Genomic DNA, 22,394 nt, shown 5'->3' with positions numbered 1-22,394 from the left:
ACAGGTGACACTGGACATCGTGCAGGGAGCTGTGAAGCTCAGAGGAGGGGCCACTAACTGTGCCCAGGGAGAGTGGAGAAGCCTTCAGGGAGGGCTTGGCCTTTGAGTTGAGTCTTGAGGGAGGAAGCAGATAAGGAAGAAGAGTTTACATAGACTCTAGACCCGATGGTCTCAGGCCCCTTGGAAGACCTGGAATTTCACTTTGTTTTCTTCCCTTTACATTTTAGTGCTAAAAGGGGTGATTTTTCAGAAGGAGAGATGGCCCTTGGGGGTGGTGTGTGGGACAGAGCTGTGGCAGGCTGCCTGGGTGTCCTCTATCTAGATGTCCCACATCCCCTAGGCTCACTCAAATCCCAGGCCAGCTTCCCATAGCAATTGGTGCCACACGGGGAGGGCCCTGCAGCGCATATGGACCTTTATTAAAGATTAAAGATTAAAAACTGAGCAGAAAAATTACAGAAAGCTGACCTTCCTCACCCCAATCTTTTCCAGACCCCACTCCTGCTTGGCAACGGGCCTTTCTTGTACCAAAAAAATTGTGTGTGTACAGGGCTCTGTGAGCCTCACTCCCTCAGCTTTTGACGGAGGAGTCTCTCCTCCCTAGGACCTTGGTAAGCCTGTAGACATCGGGCAGTGACTGCCTGAGATATATGAAGCTTTCTTCTCAGCCCCTTCCCTTTCAGACTTAGGCTTACTTAGGAAAACAATAAGCACACAATTACTCCATCTTTGGGATGTTGGCTTAATTATTTATTTTTACTGAAACATTGTAAATGTTTCCTTTCTACCCTTTCAGAAACACAAATACAGTGGTTCCCCCCCCCCCTTATCTGCGGGCACACGTTCCATGATCCCCAGCGGATGCCTGAAACCAGGGGTAGCACTGAAGCTTATAGATACTATGTTTCTTCCTATAAACACATACCTATGATAAAGTTTAATTTATAAACTAGGCACAGTAAGAGATTAACAACAGTAACTGGTAATAAAACAGAGCAATGATAGTAATGTCAGGTTATAAACGTTAAGTGAATGTGGTCTGTCTCTCTTACTATACTGTACTCACTCTCCTTTTGTGAGGAGATGGAGGGAGTTGAGTGGCGTGGCTGACGGCGGGGGAGGGGGGGTGGGGGGGGGGGGGGGAGGGGAGGGGGGGGGGGGGGTGGTCACAGACCGTGAAAGCAAAGCCGCGGATGCGGAGGATGACTGTAAAGAAACCAGGAGCTACGGGGGCGGGGACCCTTGTGTAGAGTCAGGAGAGCAGAGTGACCACGTCTCTTCCCGATGGTGTGTCCAGTGACTCCAAATTGGTAGCTTGAAATCAGCATGGGGAGTATTTAGACCACAGAAGTCAGCAAATGCCACCAGTCAGGGCTCATTCACCGCATAGGACGACCTTTCCCGGACATTCTGCCCTTGGGCATGTTTCAGGGGCTGACGCGCGCATCACCGCTCTCTAGCACAGCAGTGTGGTCTGGTAGGAAGAGAGCACCAGACCAACTGCGGTTCAGTCCTGGGTTAAGTAGGAGGCATCGATTCCGAGATCAGGGATAAACCAATGATAGAAACGAAGATGAGATGTTCTTTTAAGCAGATTCAGGAGGAGGGGGGGGGCACCCGGGGTGGGGGGGCACCCAGCACAGGACATCCTTCCTTTCACAGCCGGGCCTGATGAGCTGTGCTGCCACCCTGGGGAAGATTCCTCCAAAGCACCTTCAGCAGAAAGAGTAACTTACATCCCTGCCTACTCGCGGCTTCCAGTACCAAAAACCCAGCTCAAATTAGCTGAAGTGGAAGGGGGAATATGAAGTAGCCCAAAGAACAAAAAGGAAGAACTGAGAGCCAGAGAGACAGGAACCAGGGCAGGTCCTGGGACACCAGAGGCTGGAGAGCCACTCTTATGTTCTGCTTCATGAGGCTTGTGCGTGAGATTGGACCTGGGGCCATTCATGGACTTGGAGGTTATATTTTCTCTGCTTCATTGCTAGAAAGCAAAGGGCCTTTGGGTTACAGTTGAAAAGTCCCAGAGAAGGTCTCTGATTGGTCCGCTTGCATCACATGCCCAGCCCTGGACCAATCACTGTGCAGCCAGGGAGGAAGGCTCATGAAGAAAGATGGTAGCTCCGGTGCAGCTCACGTGTAGGAATGGACTCGGGGTAGTTCCCCAAAGGGAGTGCTGTTTCCAAAAGGAAGAAGGGGTGCTGGGCAGGCTGAACACTACAAGACTCCTTCCCCTTGTAGGGAAATTCATTCACAAAGCTCGGAGGCTGGCTGCTGGCCTTTCAGAGCCTAAGGAACCCCCCCCCACCCCGCCCCGCCCAAATCACGGTCCTCGGGTGGGTGTGGGTATACAGTGGGATGTATCAAAGCATCTCAGATTGTCATTTTAGGAGAAGTCTTTTCTTCTACAATTCCACTTTTTTCCTCCCAAGTGTGTTGTAGCAGGTGTTTCTGTCTTTCCACATCACAGACAAGAAACTGAGGCCCTAAGATTGGGAGCAGAACTCGAATCAGAACTCAAGTCTTTTGACACCGACGTACTGCAAGGGAGTTACTGCAGGGACTGAGGCAGAACATAAGCCCAGCCCCTGGCTGCCTGGCCCTGAAGCTCGCTCTGGCTTCCATCCAGGACAGGAGAGGTTCTCCAAGTTCAGCCTGTGCATCTGCAGACATTTGCAGAGTGCTCACTGTGGGTCAGGTTCAGGACCAGATGCTCACAGTCTAATGGCCCTAAATAGACCCTAATGACCCCACATATGGGGAGTGCAGTGGGAGCAGGGTGCCTGGCCTGGGTAAAGAAGAGGAGGGAGCTGGCGAAGGAAGGCTGCTCGGAGGAAGTAGCTCTGAGCTGGATCTGGAAGGATGAGCTAGACAAGGAGAGAAGGGATGGAAGAACATTATGGGTCAAGGGAACAGTAGCTGTGAAGACACAGAGCCATGCAGAAGCATGGGAGCTCCTATGTCTTGACCTCAGGGGCAGCCAGGCCTCTGTGTGGAGTAGTTTGACCTGTTGACAATACAAAGCTCTTCTCTCAGGGTCAACTCCTGTCCTGTCTCTCTGTAGCTTCAAGATCATTGTCCCAGGTTGATGAGTTTCTTCCTGCCCCCAGTGGCTGCATCCTGACTCCCTGATCCACTTGCTGCAATCTCTTGCCCACCTATCAGGCTCCAGGTACAAGCCTCGAAGGCCTCTGGCCATGAGATGCTCTGCCTCTGTTTCAGAATCTCGGCGAAGGACCATCTTTGAATACCATCGTGTGGAGCTGGATCCCAGCAAGGTCACCAGCACATCAGCCGTGGAGTTCACCCCACTGCCCAGTGAGTAGGGGTCGTCCCCACCGAGGGAGGGCATTCCACTGTCCTGGAAAGAGCTTCATAGTCAAACAATCTGGGTTCCATTCCCAGGCCCACCACTGACCCCTGTGTGGGTATGGCTGCCTAATTTCTCTGGGCTGCCATTTCTCATTTGTCACATGGGCCTAACCCCACTTCCGTCCCAGAGCTATGGTAAGGGTCAGAAGCAGGGTAGGTAGAGTTGAGGACAAATGTCAGCTCTGACACTAACTGGCATATCCCGGGCCTGGGTCGTGGTTTGTACTTGATACATGACAGCTATGGTTATTGACACACAATTAAGACCTAGGAAAGGTGTACCCCTGAGAATTTTTAGACTGAGCCCCCAGGAAAGGTAATCCAGGAACTGAATGAATCGGTCCTTACATTTCTTTTTTTTTTTTTTTAAGATTTTATTTATTTATTAGAGAGTGAGCGAGAGAGAGAGAGAGAGAGTGTGTGCAAGTTGGGGGAGGGGCAGAGAGAGAGGGAGACGCAGACTCCCCACTGAGCAGAGAGCCTGAGATGCCAGGGCTCAATCCCCGGATCATGACCTGAGCCGAAGGCAGACCCTCAACCGACTGAGCCCCCAGGTGCCCCTTCGGTCATTACATTTCTTGTTGCATTTTCCTTAGAGGAGGAGTAATGCCGGAGTCCACAGGCAGGAGGCAATAAAGGGATTTAGCCAGCAGTCCTCCAAGACCCATGGCTCGGCCCTCCCCCGTGCCCCACTCACCTGCAGTTGAGGCCATATGTCCATGACCAAGGCTCCAGCTACTGCTGTGGACCCCACCGGACCGGGGTTGGATGCTCTTCAGGATATGGTCAGGGCAGCTGGGGAGAGCGAGGGAGAGGACAGGACTCCTGTTCTGGCATTTTTACTTTCTTTTTATTTTTTTAAAGTTTATTTATTTATTTAAGTAATCTCTACACCCATCGTGGGACTCAAACTCATGACCCTGAGATCGAGTCACATGCTCTCCAGACTGAGCCAGCCAGGCGCCCTCGTTCTTGCGTTTTTTGTTTTTTTTTTAAAGATTTTATTTATTTATTTAATTGACAGAGAGAGAGAGAGAGAGAGAGACAGCATGAGGGGGAACACAAGCAGGGGGAGTGGGAGAGGGAGAAGCAGGCTTCCCGCTGAGCAGGGAGCCCGATGCGGGGCTCGATCCCAGGACCCTGGGATCATGACCTGAGCTGAAGGCAGTCGCTTAACCAACTGAGCCACCCAGGCGCCCCGTTCTTGCATTTTTGAAAGAGAGTTTTAATTTCCTCTCCTGTCTCACAGTACCTGCTAGTTTCCCTCTGAAGCAGTGGCCTTCTCCCTGCTTTCTGGGGCCTTTCTTGCCTTGCCTTCCCCTGCTTCCTCTTCCCTGGGGGTTCTGGGAGCAGGGGGGTGGAGAAAGAAGAAGGGGAGGAGGAAAGTTCTTGAACACTAGGCCTGTCTCTGCAGGGCTCAGCAGGTGTCTTCCCCTGGGAAAGAGGAAGGCCACAGACATCATGGGGTCGCAGGATTAGGACCCCTTGCAGATCACAGCCCCACCCCCACCGCAGCTGCCCTCTCTCTTAGGCAGGAGAGACCTGGGGCCTGAGAAGCAGGGGTTCCTCAAGGACTGCCGAGGGCAAACCTCAAGTCCTAGGACTTGAATAAACTGCACTTGGGAGCAAGGACATCCAAGGGCAGGGTAACTGCCTGGGCGGAAGTGAAGCGTCCTGGGAATCATTTCTGGGTCACTGTCTGTACATTTCAGCCACTTCCCACCCCTCCAGTGAATTTGGTGAGCGTTTAATAGCTCGCAGGACGTCTGAAATGCAGATAAGAAATAAAGGTCAGTGGGTTGTACGCATACCCCACGGAGGCTCCCAGGCTTTTTTCTCATGGCCGGTTTGCCTGGAGCCTTCTAAGGGGCCTCCGGAGCCACTGGGAATGAGCAGGCCATGGGATCCCATGTGGGGGCCCCTGTGGGTGTGGCTGGTGGGGCAGGGGGCAGTGCTGCCAGGGCTAGGATTTGAGCCCCTGGAAGGCCGGTTAACTTGGTCCTGAGAAAACTCAGCATCCCCCAGTGCAGGATTTCTCTCTTACCTTTGGGTAGGAGAGGACTTAGCCAAGATTGGTCCAGAGGTGCGGATGGGCTATCTCCAAGCCATTATACTCTGTGGCAGGTTCGTCCGGGTCCCTCTTCTAGAAGACACTCATGAAAGGCTGAGAGTGGGAGCTGAAGCAGGGAAGCCCACCCGTGGGACCTCAAGGCTAAGCGCTCAGGCTTTTGGCTCCCACAGACCTCAGTTCAAGCCCAGACCACCACTCCTAGCTCCAAGACTATCTCTAAGCCTCAGTTCCCTCCCTTGTAAAATGGGGATAACAAAACCACCCAGGGACCAATTCCATAAACATTGGTCAACTGCTTACCACGGGCTTGTGATGGGGTGCTGTTCTAGAACGTCTGGATACAGCAGGGGACAAAACAGCCGGAGAGCTCCATTCTATTGAAAGGATACAGTGCCACCTACAGCCAGTCGCTCCCACAGTGACTGAAGGTGACACGCTGTGCCCACAACAGCTTTGCTCCCACCCCCCCACGGCTGGTTCCCAGCTGCCATCTTGCTGGGGGTACATGGAATGCAAACTGGCTCCCTCATTAATGGATTGCAGTAGAGTCCCGGGAAGACTCACATAGCGAGGAAATGTGTGTGATGGCTATTGAACGAGTGGTTATTTTTCTGAGTCAGTTGTCACTTCTGCTGCTAGCGGTGTCTTCTGTTCCATTCAGCTGCTCATCAGAGGAACCCTTCTACTGCACATGCTTATTCTGGGTGAGGGCCTGCGTTTCCTTGGGTTAAAACGCCCAGGTTTGTGGCAGCTGCTTGCCACCCAGAGGTCATTCTGGTTCTCTTCAGAGTAGCGCTCAATTGCAAGCGAACAATGCTTAAAATCCAGCCCCCATACCTCCTGCCTCCCGCACCCCCCCCGCCCCCGCCCCTGCCCCGGCCTCTCTGCTCCCGGGCTTGGCTGGCGCCAGAGGGGTCCGCGCACCATCCAGCAGCCCGCTCCCACCAACTCCCCTGCTCTCGGGCCCTGCCCTGCCCCGGGCCAGACCCCAGCTGTTGTTCCTCCTCGTTCCTGTCACCCTCAGCTTGTCCACTCTGCCCAGCCCGTTAGCGTTCTGGTTGCTGCTGGGAACACGGCTGAAATGGGCTCCTCCTGGGCCTCTGCGCGCAGGGGCTTTTCTGCTTGGACTTCTCCTCCTCCAGGAGAGCCGCCAGGCTTGCTTCCTCCTTTCTCCCAATCTCTGCCCAAATGACCTCTCCTCAGAGGCCCTCGCCAACCTTCCCGTCTCCCTGTTGTGCACCGCTATTTTTCACAGCCCACTGCCAGAAGCCCTAGTGCAGACTTCGCTGTCTGTGTACTGTAGGTCGTCTCCTGCTCTAGACTCCAGGCTCCGGGCAGGCAGCGCGTCTGTCTGTCTTTCCCTGTTCACCACTGTATCTCCAGCAGCTGGGACAGGGTCTGTGGCAGGTGCTCAATACATAGTTGTTGAAAGATTGCCTCGGGGCGCCTGGGTGGTGCAGTCGGTTAAGCATCCCACTCTTGGTTTCGGCTCAGGTCATGCTCTTGGGGTCCTGGGGTCGAACCCCGTGGCAGGCTCTGCACTCAGCTTGAAGTCTGTTTGAGGATTTTCTCTCTCCCTCTCCTTCTGCCCCTCCTCATGCTCACGCGTGCCCTCTCTCTCTCTCTCTCAAATAAATAAATCTTTAAAAAACAAAGAGGAATGAATGCAAGCATGAATGAACAAGTAGACGAATACCTGGTCGGTACATTGAGGGGAATGAGTAAGACCACAGTCAATCACAAGCAGCATTCGCAGGGCTCGCCGCATGGCCAGCACTCATACAGACCCTCGCTTGGTGTCACCTCATCTCCTCCTCACTGCACGTCTGCCCAGCAGAGAGCATCAGGATCCCTCTTTTGCAAAGGAGGAACTGAGGCACAACAGGGGTCAGCAACTCCCCAAGCGAGATGTAAACCCAAGTGAGCAGAGACACCCATATACTCCCTGGGGTAGCTCACTTCCAAGTGGAGAGGGAGAAGAAAGGGATGCGATTATGAATGCCTGGTTTACCCCCACGGACCAGTGCTCAGGCTTCCCTGGGGGGTGAGTGAGGAGGCAGAGACAGGCCAGGGGACGATCCTGGCACCAATCCCCCCACAGGGACCGAATGAGTGCTCCCAGCTAGCACTGGCTGGGGGGCAAGCCAGAACATCTTAAACATCCTTTTCTGTGATTATAGCCAACAAGTGTATTATAAACATTAAACTTATTAGAAGACTAGCTCTTGTTCCTGTCAGGAGAGGAAACAGTAATCATGTGACATAGTAGCGTAGCTAACCCTATAATGGCAATTCTTTTTTTTTTTTTAAAGATTTTATTTATTTATTTGAGAGAGAGAGAATGAGAGAGAGCACATGAGAGGGGGGAGGGTCAGAGGGAGAAGCAGACTTCCCGCAGAGCAGGGAGCCTGATGCGGGACTCGATCCAGGGACTCCAGGATCATGACCTGAGCCGAAGGCAGTCGCTTAACCAACTGAGCCACCCAGGCGCCCCCTATAATGGCAATTCTATTGCGATATAAAGGTGTCAAATCAATGTCATACACCTTAAACATATACAGTGTTATATGTCCGAAATATCTCAATTAAGACAAAGTATCCTTCTCAAGCCTGTAATTGTGGGCAATAGCCCAGCAGTATAACTTCCCGGGCTAGGTGAGATCCCTTTGTCCATGCTTCGAGGCCCCTGTAATTTTCCTTCACAAGCCTCATCACAACGATAATTACGTGGTTATGTTTGCTTGATGATCTGTTTAGTGTCTGTCTGCCCATAGGACTGTAAGGCCCAAGAAGGCAGGCACTGGGATTTACTGCGCAATCCCCAGCACCAGCTCAGGGCCTGACCCCCTGGGGACGGAAGGAGGAAGGAGGAAAGTGGGGGGAGGAAGAGATGGAAGAATCTAGGGCTGGACTCAAGTGAGGGTGGCATTAATGACCTCCGGGGTCCCTGCTAGTCAGAGACTCCGGAGTTCTGTAAGGGCCCAGCACTGGGGAGAGCTGTGCCTTTTGGAGGTCCCTGGAGGTCCACGGAGGGTCTGAGGGACTGCCACCTTCTCTCTCGCAGCCTGCCTGCAGCATCGAAGCTGTGACACCTGCGTGTCCTCAGACCTGCCCTTCAACTGCAGCTGGTGCCACGTCCTCCAGAGGTTTGTGCCCTGGCTGAGCCTCTGGTTCCCACAGGCGGACTGTGGAGGAGGGGCAGAGGGTGACATGGCCCCCCTCCCCGCCTCGGCCTCATTGCCAACATGAGAGCCTCTCTAGCCAGTCTACTGTGCCCCCTAGGACAAGAATGTCGCAGAAGTGAGTTTTTCCCTGAGGCCTGCGACCGATCAAGGTGACTGTGTAGCAGGGTCCCTGTGCGGACGCTAGGTTTCTGGAAGACCATCCAGGGATCCCATCTACGGCAGCTCCTCTTCACACCCCAGAAGGGTCGGTTCATCCTAGGGCAGGGCTTCTCAGAGAATGGCCCACAGCTGTGAGGATCCCAGAATCAGCTAGGTCTTGTGTCAAATATGCAGATTCCTGGGCCCTACCCTGGATCAGGATCTCTGGGAGGGAAGCCCAGGAGCCTGCATCTCAACATGGTGCCTCATCTGCAAACAAGCGTGAGACCTGCCATCTCCAAAGTCCCATTGCCATTGGATGAGAGCCCCATGACCCCACCTTAAGATCTTTGTCAGGCTGTAATGGGGTTTCCTGAAAATCGGGGCTATGGAAATTGCAGGCATCTGTGGAAGGTTGGGGCGGGCTACAAAGCTGTGTTTGCTTGGTTTTGGAAACAGGCAAAAATTCCGGATGAGATTCGGGTTCAGGGATAAAGTTCTTAAATACAACTCATCTTCCATTCCTTGTTCTGAAATCATTTCCTCACAGATTAGACTCAGAATCCGAGCCCTGTTCTTCCGTCCAAAATAAATAAATAGCAGGGAGGGAAAAAAAAAATTTCTCTGGGGACTTGGGCTCTCATGAGAGTGGGAAGCCCTATGAACTCCAAGAGCCTACGAGGCAATCTTGAAAATTGCAAATTACAGAGTCTGCGTTCCACGCAGCTGTGGGGCATCTGTCAGCGTTTCCTTCGCTCCTTTCAAATATCCCGGTGCAGAAATAGAAGCTGCCGCCCTCACAGGCGGCCTGCCCAGCACAGGGCACAGCCCGGGCTGGGAAGAGAGGGGCTCCTGTGTGTTTTTCCCACCAGCTGTGCTCTTATTCACTCTCTTGGGGCCTCAGTTTATTTTCCCCATAAAATGGGCTGTGGTGATGTGGCCCCGGGGAAAAATGGTGAAGAACATGTCATCATTTTAATTTCTCAACTACCAAAGAGCATTTTTGCAAAGTGTGCAGGGCCCTGTGCACGAAAGGCATGGAGCCTCGAGAGAATACCTAGGGTAGACCCCAGCTTGGTCCGTCCTGGAATGCAGCTTTGCTGCCTGGTCCACCTCGGGCACGCTCAAGTTGTGAGCCACTGTCTCAGCGTGGAGAGATAGTCCAGATGAGCTCAGATGACCCCTGGAACCCTGGGGCCGGCTGCCACCGCATGACTCAGCATCCAACCAGAGCTGAGCCATGAGAGCTTCAAAATGGGTCAGATGAAAGCAAAACCCTCACACTGACACATCCTCATTTAACACATACGCCCAAACCCAGAGACCGTGACCGTTTAATGAGGGTTGGTCAGGTTGGGGGAGGGCAAGGACTTGAGTGTGGACACTGCGTTTGCTGTGTGGTCATGTCCGCTCCGGGATGGAGAAGCTCCAGCACAGAGCAAGTGAGGCTGATGTGGGGCCGAGATCTTGTCCCCCGATGCCCATGGGCCTGGGCTCACCCCAGCATGGGCCCCTCCTTGCCAGCCCTCTGGAGCCTTGGCATCCACTGAGAGCTGACCCCAGGTCCCTACAGAGCCAGAGGGCAGGGCTGGTGCCGAGGGGCCGGCCATCAGGGACTCTCCCACCAACAGCTGCTTGCAATCACCTTGTGGGTTCTCAGCTTCCCCTTCCTCTCCACCCACTCTGCCTTCCGCAGCCTCCCAGAGTTTCCCTTCCTTGCGCTGGGGCTGGATCTGATTTCGACAATTTCACTTACCATGGCCGCTGTCTTCCTTTCATCCCACATTGCCCCCACCCCGCCAAGGGCCCACTCTGGAGTCTTGGGGTGACTCCAGGATTTGGCCCAGGGAATGAGGGGCCATAATCCTTGCTTTCCAGTGTCACTGGGAGGGTCCCATGAAACAGGACAGGAGCAGCATATGGCTGGGGCGGCACTTGGCATTCAGGAGGCGCTCATTAGTGGCCATATCTCAGGCCTTTCTTCTCTGCATCTGGGTTGGTTGGCTCAGGTCTTAGAATGTGATGTTCTTAGACTTACATCAAAGGTTCAGTCCTTGAAAGAATCAGTTAGTTTGGCTTAAAAAGAAACTTTAGCTCCCAGCCCCCAAGAGAACCCTAATCCTCCATGCCCCAAAGTAGTGGGCACAGAGGACCTGAGAGTGGGGGAGTGGGGATGGCTTAGTTCTCCCCCTGCTGCAGGAGAAGCAGCTCGGAGCCCGAGGGGGCATCTTCAGAAGGAAACACTGACAGTGCTCAGAAATCCTCCGCCTTACCAGGTCTCTGGCAGATGGGTGGGCGGTTGCTAGTGAAGAAAATTAACTGGCCATGAATCCTTTCTCAGCACTGGTGGCTCATGATATTATTCTTCCCATGCACATGTCCCAGAGCTTGAGTTGGGCTTGGTGGACTCCTCTGGCACCAGAGTGAAGAAGGGAAATTTGAGCATGATGCCATGGAGAACATTCCCTGACTCATCCTCATACCCCCACCCCTTCCCTCGGGAGGCACTTGGCATCTTCCAGCCCAGCTGAGCTGCACAGTGTTCTTTCCTGGGACACTGACCAGCCAGGTTTTTAATTTCTCCTAGCCTCTGGCAAGAGCTTCATTTCTGCCCTTTAGTGATCACACAGGAGACATTGGCTAACTCTGCTGATGTCTACCTCTCCTTGTCAAGTTTAGGCCCCTCCACAAAGAAAGAGGCGGATTGTCTGTGAATAAGCAAGGCTTTCCCAAGAAGACATTTGTGTGAATTCCCTGGATTCTCAGCAATTCCATAGCAACCTAGAGCCAAGAGGATCTCAAAGTTCATTTGAGGTCATGCAGTGCATCTAGCTCCCTCTACACACACATGTGGGTAGATGTGGCCTTGGTCCTGGGGAGCGGGGTCCGAAGGAGGGTAGGGATGCCACAGACACCTTCCCTTCCTTTTGGGGAAGGAGTAGTTGGGGAAGAAGGGTCTGACTGCTGATCCCATAGCTGCCTGGTGCTGAAGAGGGCCCCTGCCCAGTGGTCTTGATCACTGCAGTCCTGGGAGGTCGGCCCCCTCCTCACCATCATCGGAGAGCTGTTACTGAATGGGGGCAGTGAAGGGGAGGGCTTCTCTGTCAGCCCATCACACCTCTTACCTTCTGGTCCCCTGGCAGATGCTCCAGTGGTTTTGATCGCTACCGACAGGAGTGGCTGGCCTACGGCTGTGCCCAGGAGGTGAGAAGCTTCAGCGAGCCGGGGTGTGGGGAACCGTAAGGCTGCCAGCGGGCCCCTCCCGCCGTAGCTCTTCGCAGGGCATCTTTGGCTCTTGGCGAAATTCTCCCCTTCATCTGGGACTCTCAGACTGCTCTGAGCCAGTTAGAAGACTTGGGAGATTTTAGAGGGTTTTCTGGTCTCTGAGAAAAACACTCTGGTGGCTTGGCCTTGGGTGGGCAGCTCTCCAGGAGCTCTTTTGGTGTTTGCAGAGGGTACGTTGGGCATGGTGCTGGCCACAGCTGGATCCTCTGGGAGGCTGGTGACATTCTCGGGGCATTTGCCCTGGCTCCAGTCCTCAGGCTCCTCAGGCTCTTCTGGGAGGCCAGGCTTTTCTGGGACGGAGGAGGACTGTTCCAGGCACCTCCCATTTAGAATCCCACATAGGTTCCTTCTCACTGCTGGAGTTTTCCAGAATGCTCAACACTTTGATTCTGGGTGGGGAGTGTCCTGTTGTTACACCTTATACCGACTCAGACAGATCCATTCATCCGTGCGCCCTTTTCCTCTCCCTTGTCTTCTCCAGCCCTTCTTGCAGTGTGTGCCCAGTGCGTGCGCCCAGCACCCCACTGCATGCTGCCCCACACTTGCTCTGCTTTAATCCGAACAGCCCCAGGAGCTGGGGGCCGGTGCCCCGCCCCCCTGCTCAGAGCGGGGAAACTGAGGCACAGAGAGATTTAATGACTTGAGCTGCCTCTCACAACTGGTGGGATATGGAAGTGCCAAGGCCCCACATTTAAACATAACCCTCCCCCCCAGACCCCACTCTCTGCGCTCACCACCTCCTCTGTTATTAGTAAGGCCAGATGAGCCTTCTGTGTCCTGAAAAAAAATCTTATCTAGCAGCCCACTTCTGACGCTGGCTGTGGTGAATGTACGGATTTGCTCCATTTGTTTAAGATTGGCATCTCAGGTCCTTCCTGGAGGAAGGATTCGAAGCAGCGGACAGCTAAATTGCCTTGTAAGGTAGACAAGGCACTTTCAGGATAAAGTGGAAGGCGTAAATGCACTCAGGGCCCAGCTCGGGTGAGTTCGCCACACTTGAACCATGCGCCGGCATCTGAAGGTTTCTGGCCGCTGGGGGATGAAGGGGCCCCCTCCGTCCCCCCAGGGGAGGGCTCTTCTCTGTGCGGTGTCTGTGCCCAGCGGTGCCGGGTCTCTCCTGCAGGCAGAGCCCCGGATGTGTGAGGACTTCCAGGACGAAGGCCACTCCTCGGCCTCCCCCAACAGCTCCTTCAGTCCCCTTGAAGGAGACCTCACCACCACCTCCTCCTCCCTCTTCATCGACAGCCTCACCACGGAAGGTAAGTCGTGAGCCCAGGCGGGGAGCAGCAGGGGCAAGAAGCCACGGGGAAGGGACAGGCTCGGGCCCTGGTGCATCACAACCATCCCTGACAGGGGGGATCTCAGGGAAGACGAGTGGCCCCGACTTTCGCAGAGGAGGGCCCCGAGGCTCAGAGAGCTGGAGTCCCCAGCTTGCCGGGGAGAGGCAGAGCCAGGTGCTGGCCCACGTCAGGACGGTGGGACGGATTCACTGTGGCGAGGGGAGGAACATGAACGTCCCAGCCCAGGGCCCGGTATTTGATATGGTCCACCCCAGGTCATCTTAGTAGCATCCCCACAGAATCCGGGAGGTCTTAGCAGCCCTGTGGCAGGTATGAACTCAGTCCACACACTCAGACGTGAGCGAAAGACTGCCTGATTTTTCTACAACTGTGCTTCTGGCTCTCGATGCTCACGCAGCTGGAAGGGTGCACCTCCGCTTGGCTTCCTGCTCCTGGGACCTGGTGTGGACAGAGGGTCAGAGTGGGGCAGCTGTATCCAAGAGGGTTGCCGCTGCTCCGTGCCCACCTCTCCGGGGTCTGGCTGCCCCACCCCTCACCCCCAGGGGCTTCTGCCATCCCAAGGCCTGGGGGTCTTGAAGCTGCGGGGAGGTCTGTCCACCCGGAGGTACCACATGGCATCTGGGGAAGCCTGGTGCAGGCCCCTCCGGGATTCTTTGGCCGTCTCTGAAAAATTTCTCTCTCACCCTTTATCAATACATGACCGCCAGGTTTTAGCCCTTTGCCCTTAGGCTCAGACTGAGAGACGTGGGCTCGTACCACCTCCATGGAGCCACGTACCTGCTTGGAAGGGGCAAATGGAACAGAGGAAAGGAGAAGAGAAAAAGGCAAATGTTTTAAAACATTATTCAGCCACCATCCCATTTGGCAGCTATGGAAACAGGCTCGTAGGGGCAAAGTTGGTTACTTGGGGTTACCTGAAAAGTAAGTTGTGGAATGTTCTTTTCACGGTGCCCCCTGCCTTTCTCACTGCAGCCTAAAGAACTGGAGAATGGACCCATGGGTCTGGGCAGAAGGAAGTCCTAGACGAGGGAGCACATGATAGGCGAGCTAACCTTTTTTTTTTTTTTAAAGATTTTATTTATTTATTTGAGAGAGAGAAAGAACAACACCAGCAGGGTGAGGGGCAGAGGGAGAACAGACTTCCTACTGAGCTGGGAGCCCAGTGCAGGGCTCGATCCTGGGACTCCAGAATCATGACCTGAGCTGAAGGCAGTCGCTTAACAACCGAGCCATCCAGGCGCCTCACGAGCTACTGAGGGTCCTGACCATATGCTAACATTGTGCAGGCATCAACACTCACTTGGTCCTCCTAACAATCCTGCATGTTGATGCTTTTGTATCCCCATTTCACAGAGGACACACTAAGGCTCAGGGAGGTCAGTGACTTGCCCAGGGTCACATAGCCAGAAGAGGAGGAGTCAGGTCTCATTTGGCTCAAAAGCAGCGATCTTGCCCCTCGACTGCTTTTCTTGGTGCTGAAAAAAAACCTTTTTTTTTTTTTTTTTAATTTATTTGACAGAGAGAGACACAGCAAGAGAGGGAACACAAGCAGGGGGAGTGGGAGAGGGAGAAGCAGGCCTCCCACTGAGCAGGGAGCCAGATGCGGGCCTCGATCCCAGGACCCCAGGATCATGACCTGAGCTGAAGGCAGACGCTTAACGACGGAGCCACCCAGGCGCCCCCCCCCCCCCTTTTTTAAGATTTTATTTGGGGCGCCTGGGTGGCTCAGTCAGTTAAGTGTCTGCCTTTGGCTCAGGTCATGATCTCCATCCGGGTGGGGAAGAGCCATAGGGAGGGTCAACCACTGGAACTTATTTAGGAAGCCATAGGACACACACCTTGCGGTGTGGAAATCTTTCCTCCAGTTGTGCGCCAGGGGAGGTCTTCAAGCAGAACTGCATCTGTGACACAAGATCGCTGCTTTCGAGCCTCTTCAGGCCTTCCTCAGCCTCCTGGCGCCCCGTAGGAGAACGTGCCAGGTCCTCACCTTGGTCTCGTGGACCCCCACCCCACCCCCAGCCTCATCTCTCACCACACCCCACTCATACCCTCTCCACCCTCCAGCTACTCGGCACTGCTTTTTATCCCCACCTGGCCAAATCCTTGCTGACTCTGGGCCTTTGCTCATGCTTCTTCCTCTGTCTGGAACACTTTCCCCGGCCCCACGTCTCGCCCCTCCGTCTCGACACCCTTTGTCTGGGTGAGGCCCCCAATCAGAGCTTCAGTATGCTGGGTTTTAATTGTCACTCCATCTCCCCTACTTGTTAACTCCCTGAGGGCAGAGACCATGTCAAACCCCAGTGCCTACTCCCAGGGCTCAACTCCGTAGTAAACATCCAATAAATATTGCTTGAATGAATGAACACGAGACTAGGAAAAGTTGGCTTGTTGGTGGACTTCCACCATTACACTGCTGTGTGACTTTAAGCAAGTCACCTCCCTTCTCTGTGCTTCAGCTTCTTTGCCTCTAAAATGAAGGATTAGGGGCACCTGGCTGGCTCACTTGGTAGAGCGTGAGACTCTTGATATCAGGGTTGTGGGTTTAAGCCCCACGTTGGGTGTAGAGATTACTTTCAAATAAAATCTTTACCAAAAAAAAAAAAAAAAAACCAACATGTAAAATGCAGGGTTGGACTAAACCTCCCTAAAATCCCATCTGGACCTAAAGTGACCAAGGCCATAATGATTCCACTAACTTTATGCCTTCTCTTCTTCTCTTTGAAGATGACACCAAGTTGAATCCCTATGCAGGAGGAGACGGTGAGTCCAGAGCTGCCTGCCACTCTTCATCAGACCCACTGCCTCTTGGAACCTGCCCCCCAAGAGAGTGCAGCAGGCACCTGGCCTCTCTGCTTTGGTTCCGAGGTGGGGAGGAGGGGAGTGACAGCGCCCTCAGCGGCCCAGACCTCCTGCTGGGCTCCTGGGCACGGGCCCACTAGATTGAAGGAATATGTCTACATCTAGACATTTCTCATCAGCCAGGAACCTCCTGGAGATCTGTCTTGATTACTCACTGCCCTGAAAGGAGTGAGAGGAGGAAGCAAGAGCGGGGCTAGAGCGGACATGGCAGTGTGTGGCCTGTCACCAACGGCCTCACCTCTTGTCCCCAGGGGCCTCACCGTCAATGAGGGGTGCAGAGCTGCTTCTCCCAAGTTTCCTTGGATTCCCTGCCCGGGTTGGCAGAGAGTACACAAAAGTTGTCTACCCTACTTTTTTTTTTTTTTAAAGATTTTATTTATTTATTTGACAGAGCGAGAGAGGGAACACAAGCAGGGGGAGTGGGAGAGGGAGAAGCAGGGAGCCAGATGCGGGACTTGATCCCAGGACCCTGGGATCCTGACCTGAGCGGAAGGCGGATGCCTAACGACTGAGCCACCCAGGCACCCCTACCCCACTTTTTACAGGGCACCAGAAGTTGGGGTCTTTTGCTCCCGAGATTAACTGGGAGGATAATCTGCTCTCTGGTGACATGACATGGCCCACCTCCCTGCCCTTGGCCCAGAGCCAGCTGGAGCCCTTACTGCAACCACTGCATGGGGGAGATGGACATGCCTTCCAGACTCTAGGGACCAGGACACTGCTATCCCCACCCGCAGGGGAGGAGAGGCAGTTGATGCAGCAGGGTGTGATCCAGCCTCCCCCCAGAGATGAAGGCATGACTGCTCATGAGTGAGTGTACATCGTGTGCCTAGGCTGGGAGTGAGGAATGGGGGCTGGGCCACGTTCCCCTCGCTCTGCACCATGCAAACCCTGACCATCTGATCGCCAGGGTCTCAGTGGGCTGCGGGCTGACTGCCAGGTCAGGGGAGACTAGCGTGGGGCATGTCACCTCACCTGTTGGCAGATAGCAGCACTGACCATGCGCTGGAGTGCCCCGGACACAGTTTCTCTCTTGGGTTTTTCTTCTGCTTGCAGAGAAGAGGGGATGGGGAGGACAATGACTGGGATGCGTGCGACATCCTATTAAAAGTCCCCACCTCCTGTTGATTCCCATTTCACCCATGACCCATGTAAGAGAAGATTTGATGTTTCTTTTGCTTATGTGCTCATCAGTCTTTTCTTTTTTTAAAGATTTTATTTATTTATTTGACAGAGAGAGACACAGCGAGAGAGGGAACACAGGCAGGGGGAGTGGGAGAGGGAGAAGCAGGCTTCCCGCCGAGCAGGGAGCCTGATGCGGGGCTCGATCCCAGGACCCTGGGATCAGGACCTGAGCCGAAGGCAGACGCTTAACGACTGAGCCACCCAGGCGCCCCTCATCAGTCTTTTCTACTTCATTATCTCCACATCCCTGTAGGGTAGGGAGAAGCAGCAAGTAGCCACCCCAGGAAATATGGGAATATAGGCTTCTTAGTGGCCGGCTGACTCTGTCCTTGAGCAAATCACTTTACCTCTCTGTATTTCCAGTCATACAAGAAAAGGGTTGGACTAGATGACCTTCCAGCTTGATAGTCTATGGCAATACTCAGCCTCCTCCGTGGGATGTATTTCAAATGCTCAGGATGTTCTCAGAGATTGCCTGCTGGTTTATTAGCCCTCAGAGGACCTGGTTCACTCTTTTATTGAGCTCTTACCATGGGGCCTGCCATTTTTTCTAAGAGCTAAGGACACAGAGATGAATAAAACACCGTCCTTGCCCTCCAGGAGGCCACGGTCTGGTAGTAGACAGTGACAGATGAAAATATGGTCATTTTGTTATCAAAATAGCTAATACTTACTGAGGTCATCTGAGATTCCAGCCCTGGTCTTCAGCAGTTGACGTGAATGATCCGGTTTTAACCCTTAGGGCTTTAACACTAACCCTATTAGGTAATCATTATGATCCTTGTTCTATAGAAGTGATAAGTGAGGCACAGAGAGGTTCTGTAATTTGCCCAAGGTCACACAGCTAGTAAGCAGCAGAGCCTGGATTTGAACCAGGGAGCCATATTCCAGATCCCAAATGCCTCACCATCACTTAACCTATGAGAACTCCCTAAAACCATTTAAGTGGCACGTGTGTTGGAGAGAACTTCTCTTATGATCCTTATTAGACATTTGGGCAACTTTTAAGTGATTTTGGAAAACCACCTGAACCCTGCCCAGTGCAACGTGAATGCCATACTCATGATTCTACCCACTCCTGCCCCATCTTTTTACCTATTCCATAAGCAGGCCCGAAGTTTCTGCCAGTTTTCATCTCTGAGATTTTGCCAGAACCTGGGACTTCATGGCCCCACCTTCCCTGCTCCCCAATAGCCACTCCCTACCCTATCGGTCTCTCCACAGGCCTTCAGAACAACCTGTCCCCCAAGACCAAGGGCCCCCCCGTGCACCTGGGTACCATCGTGGGCATCGTGCTGGCAGTCCTCCTGGTGGCAGCCATCATCCTGGCTGGGATTTACATCAACGGCCACCCCACCTCCAATGCTGCGCTCTTCTTCATCGAGGTCAGTGTAGAATTTGGCCCCAGCTCCGCCGTCTGCCTCCGCATCAGCATTTCCCCAGCCATGGAGTACCTGCCTCTCCTCACCTCATCCCTCCCTGCCCGCATGCCTGGCTCCTGTTCCTTCCTGAGGAACCGTCCTTGACTCCATCCTGGCGCACCTTTGAGTCCCTAACCCCCCTCCCCTAGTCTCCCCCAGGAGTGCTGCACCCCTCCTGTCCTGTTGAACAGCCTGTCTGCCTTTCGCTCCCCCGTTGGTGAAATTAGAAGCGTCCCCAGAGGAAAGAAGGAGATTGTGCAGCCAATCTTTAATGCTTTGTGGTCTCACCCCCAAATTCCAGGCCGGCTGCTTATTCAAAGCCATAGTGGAACTGAGACCTTTGCCTTTTTGCCTGTTGTGTGGGTGCTTAGGTTAGAATTGACAAGACACAGTAATCATAAGAGTTGCTCTCTCTGGGAGCTTTCATGGAGAATGCTATGGTTTGGAATGTCTCAGAATTCGGAAGAACCAGCTTGAAGTGCAGCTTGGGAAGTAAAGGCCAGCCCCCTTCTCTCTGGGCCACAGGGCTCGGCAGCTCCTGGCCCTGTCCTCCGCTCTCAGCTCCTCACCAGCTCTGTGTGGGGTCCAGTGGGGCTGCCTCTTTGACCACGGTCTCCCGCACAGGGGTTACCCAGAGGTGCAGGGGGTCTCCTCCTCTTTGCTTAGAAGCCCCTGTTTCTTGGAAGCCCTAACCAGTCAGCCTTAAGTTTTAGCCTCCCTGGGTATCACCCCGGGGGACTGCAGATCCCCAGCCATAGACACGCTGATGGGGCACGTCTGAAACTGGCCCAGGAAGGTGCATGTTCATAAGCTCCCCAGCTGTCTCTGCCGCAGGGTCTGTACTGTCTGGAGGGTTATCTTGGCATTTCCAGAGCCTCCCAGATCATCCCCTCTCTCACCCACTGCCTCACCTTTCACCATCTCAGGGCTCCACTCGGTACGTTGCTAAAGGCTCTCACCTGTGTCCTGCAGTCCATGCTGTGAGGGGTAAAATGACCTCCTCCCAGCCCTCCTAGGGCTCCCAGCAAGGCTCCCAGCAGTGGAGGGATCACCATGGTGGGAGCTTCCGGGGAGGGGGGTTGCACTCCACCTGGCTCAGAGTGGGCCCCAGAGCCCTAGTGAAGAGAGTCTTCGTGCTGAGCACTGTCCCTGGTCAGGGAGGGGGTGGGGATGGGGTCCCAGGTGGGTGAGGCCACACCCGCTGACTCTGTGCTCTCCCCGCCCACCCACAGCGGAGACCTCACCACTGGCCAGCGGTGAGATTCCACAACCACCCCAGCCACTCCACCTACACGGAGGTTGAGCCCTCGGGCCACGAGAAGGAGGGCTTCGTGGAGGCTGAGCAGTGCTGAGAGCACCAGGTCTCCCCGTGGTAGGATAGGAAAGAAGACCCCGGGACCCCAAAGAAGACCAGTCGGAGCAGAGCGGAGAAGTGACTTTTCTTGGCTTCCTCTGAGCTTGCCCTGGCTGGGAAGATGGAGATGAGACCATGGCTAATGGTACCAGAGCCACGGTTTGGACATCGCATACCACACACTGAAGCAAGGGGGCAGAAAAGCAACCACATGAGGTTCTTACGGGACGACAACGTAATTTCATCCTGCTTTGATGTGAGGGGTCTTGCCTTCTGGGTCTCTCAGTGGTCTCCTCCCGTGGTCCTGCCCCAGAGGCCTCTCCCACCCGAGTCACCTAACACCCCTCCACGGGACACAGAGAACAAGACGCAAGATTGGGGCCGCCGCATCCCAGGGTCCATAGACTCCAGAGCTGGTCCTCATGGCTATGGATTCAGTGTATTTCCCCCCAGCCTTGGCGGCTCTGGAAGTCTGAAGACGTTCTAACCATCTGCTAAACACAGGTACGACTCTGTCTGGCGTGTTGTCACCAGAGGAAAGCCAAATGCGCGGAGAGGAAAGAACTTGCAGGGGGGAAAGTTGCATTTTTAGGCTTTACTCCCTAGAGTTACCCTTTCTGCTGAGAACCAGTCCTACATGGAACGTGTGTGCAGCCCGCCTCATGGGCTTTACCCCAACTGCGGCCCAGCCTTGGCCTGGCGAGCCGAGCCGGGGGGTGTGGGCTCCAGATTCCGATGGCACGTGTGGTGTCCACAGTATTCACTGGCCTGTCCTTCTGTCAGCTCCAGGAAGTACCTTCAAAGGCAGGGCCTGCCAGACTAGTACCTTTCCTCCTCTGAGCTGGATTTTTATAGCCATTAAAGAGAAGACACAGGGTGGTAGGAGGGCTTCTGGAGACGTCCTCAGCAGGGAACTTCTGCTGGATTCTGTTGTGAAGCAAAGCTGCTGGAACGGATGGGACAGAGGAAGCTGGCGTGGGAAGGAGGGACTTTCTGTGGAAAACCTTGACCTGGAGAGTCGCTCCCACATCCCCAGCTCTGCTGGAAGCTTTTGGAACAAAGTGTTTAGGCTCTCAAACTTCACCTGGTTTTAAGGGAATTCTGTCCCAGGGATGAGTTGGGGCTGCTTCTGAAGAGAATTTTAAAATTAAAATCTATAGCTCAACCTCATTCAAAGTAAAGAATATCAGCAGCAAATAAATGTTAAATCAGTCTCCACTGAGTCACGTCCTTTTATGCACGTCGCTGGGGACACTGCAAAAGTACAAGACCTCCTGAGGTGGCAGGTAGGGAGTCCATAAATAACCAGACACATCCAAACACTTGACCCATGGTTTTCCAGATGCTTCGTGGTTTATCCTCGGTGAGGCCATCATTGACAATCCAAGTGGGAAACATGCTGGACTTCAGCTATGTGTGTGTATGTGTGTGTGTGTGTGTGTTTTTCATAAACCAGACAAGGAAGATCTATGGGGAGGGTCAGAATGTGAGAAAGAAAAAAGGCAAGGCAGCTGAGAGAATAGGGTTCTTTCCAAGCTTCTGAAGGACAGAAAGGTCTGTAACTGAGCTGTCTTAATGAGAGAAGAGCAGCCAGGCGCTAAAATGATCTGGGCTCCCAGCACTCCTGGCCGGCAGGAGGGTGATTTCTGCCCTTGCCTGACTAGCAAAGCATCTATGACCTTTATGTGTCTAAAGTGGCCAGTGGGGCAGTTCCTACTGTGGCCAAACGCAGGGCACAGCACCATTTGCCCCACTCCCAAACTCCAGCAAGCTTCTTCCCAGTGGGAGCTCTGCTCACTGTTCGTGATCCCTGAAGGGAAAGAACACTGAGAGTGAAGAAAGGTGTGTGAGTATGTGTGTGGGGGGAGAGGGGGGAGGCACCTGGGTGGCTCAGCTGAGTTAAGTGTCTGCCTTCGGCTCAGGTCATGATCTCAGAGTCCCGGGATCGAGCCCCGCATCCTCCCTCTCCCTCGGCCCCTCCTAAATAAATAAATAAATAAATAAATAAATAAATAAATAATAAATAAAATCTTAAAAAGAAAGAAAGAAAGGTGTGAGGATTCGGTGAGGCCTATGCCATAACCTCTGTAGGGCAGAGAAAGCTCGAGATGCCTCTGTCAGGTCAGAGCGAGGCTGGCTGACCCCAGGGAGGACAGTGGTGAGGCCATCAGGTGGCCTGGTTTATTCACAGCAAAAAGAGCTAAAGATGTGTCACTGGATATT

General features: G+C 53.8%; 1 protein-coding gene across 2 annotated transcripts in view; it reads left to right on the top strand.

Moving 5' to 3' along the window:
- PLXDC1 (plexin domain containing 1) overlaps window positions 1-21,385 on the top strand; it is a 56,614-nt gene extending 35,229 nt beyond the window's left edge. The window contains exons 8-14 of one of the 2 annotated variants that reach the window (XM_035026999.1): window positions 3,223-3,318; window positions 8,508-8,589; window positions 11,910-11,970; window positions 13,175-13,310; window positions 16,077-16,112; window positions 18,621-18,781; window positions 20,050-21,385. In XM_035026999.1, coding sequence (XP_034882890.1) covers window positions 3,223-3,318; window positions 8,508-8,589; window positions 11,910-11,970; window positions 13,175-13,310; window positions 16,077-16,112; window positions 18,621-18,781; window positions 20,050-20,169 — 692 coding nt within the window. In that variant the 3' untranslated portion in view covers window positions 20,170-21,385. The remainder of the gene's footprint in view (window positions 1-3,222; window positions 3,319-8,507; window positions 8,590-11,909; window positions 11,971-13,174; window positions 13,311-16,076; window positions 16,113-18,620; window positions 18,782-20,049) is intronic. The other variant, XM_035027000.1, reaches the window with a different exon arrangement.
- Window positions 21,386-22,394: the final 1,009 nt, after the last annotated feature.

Source organism: Mirounga leonina, unplaced genomic scaffold (genome assembly GCF_011800145.1).
Source record: "Mirounga leonina isolate KUSES-001 unplaced genomic scaffold, KU_Mleo_1.0 Mir_200, whole genome shotgun sequence".
Classification (NCBI taxonomy): Eukaryota; Metazoa; Chordata; class Mammalia; order Carnivora; family Phocidae; genus Mirounga; species Mirounga leonina.
This window is presented reverse-complemented; position numbering and strand designations above follow the sequence as displayed.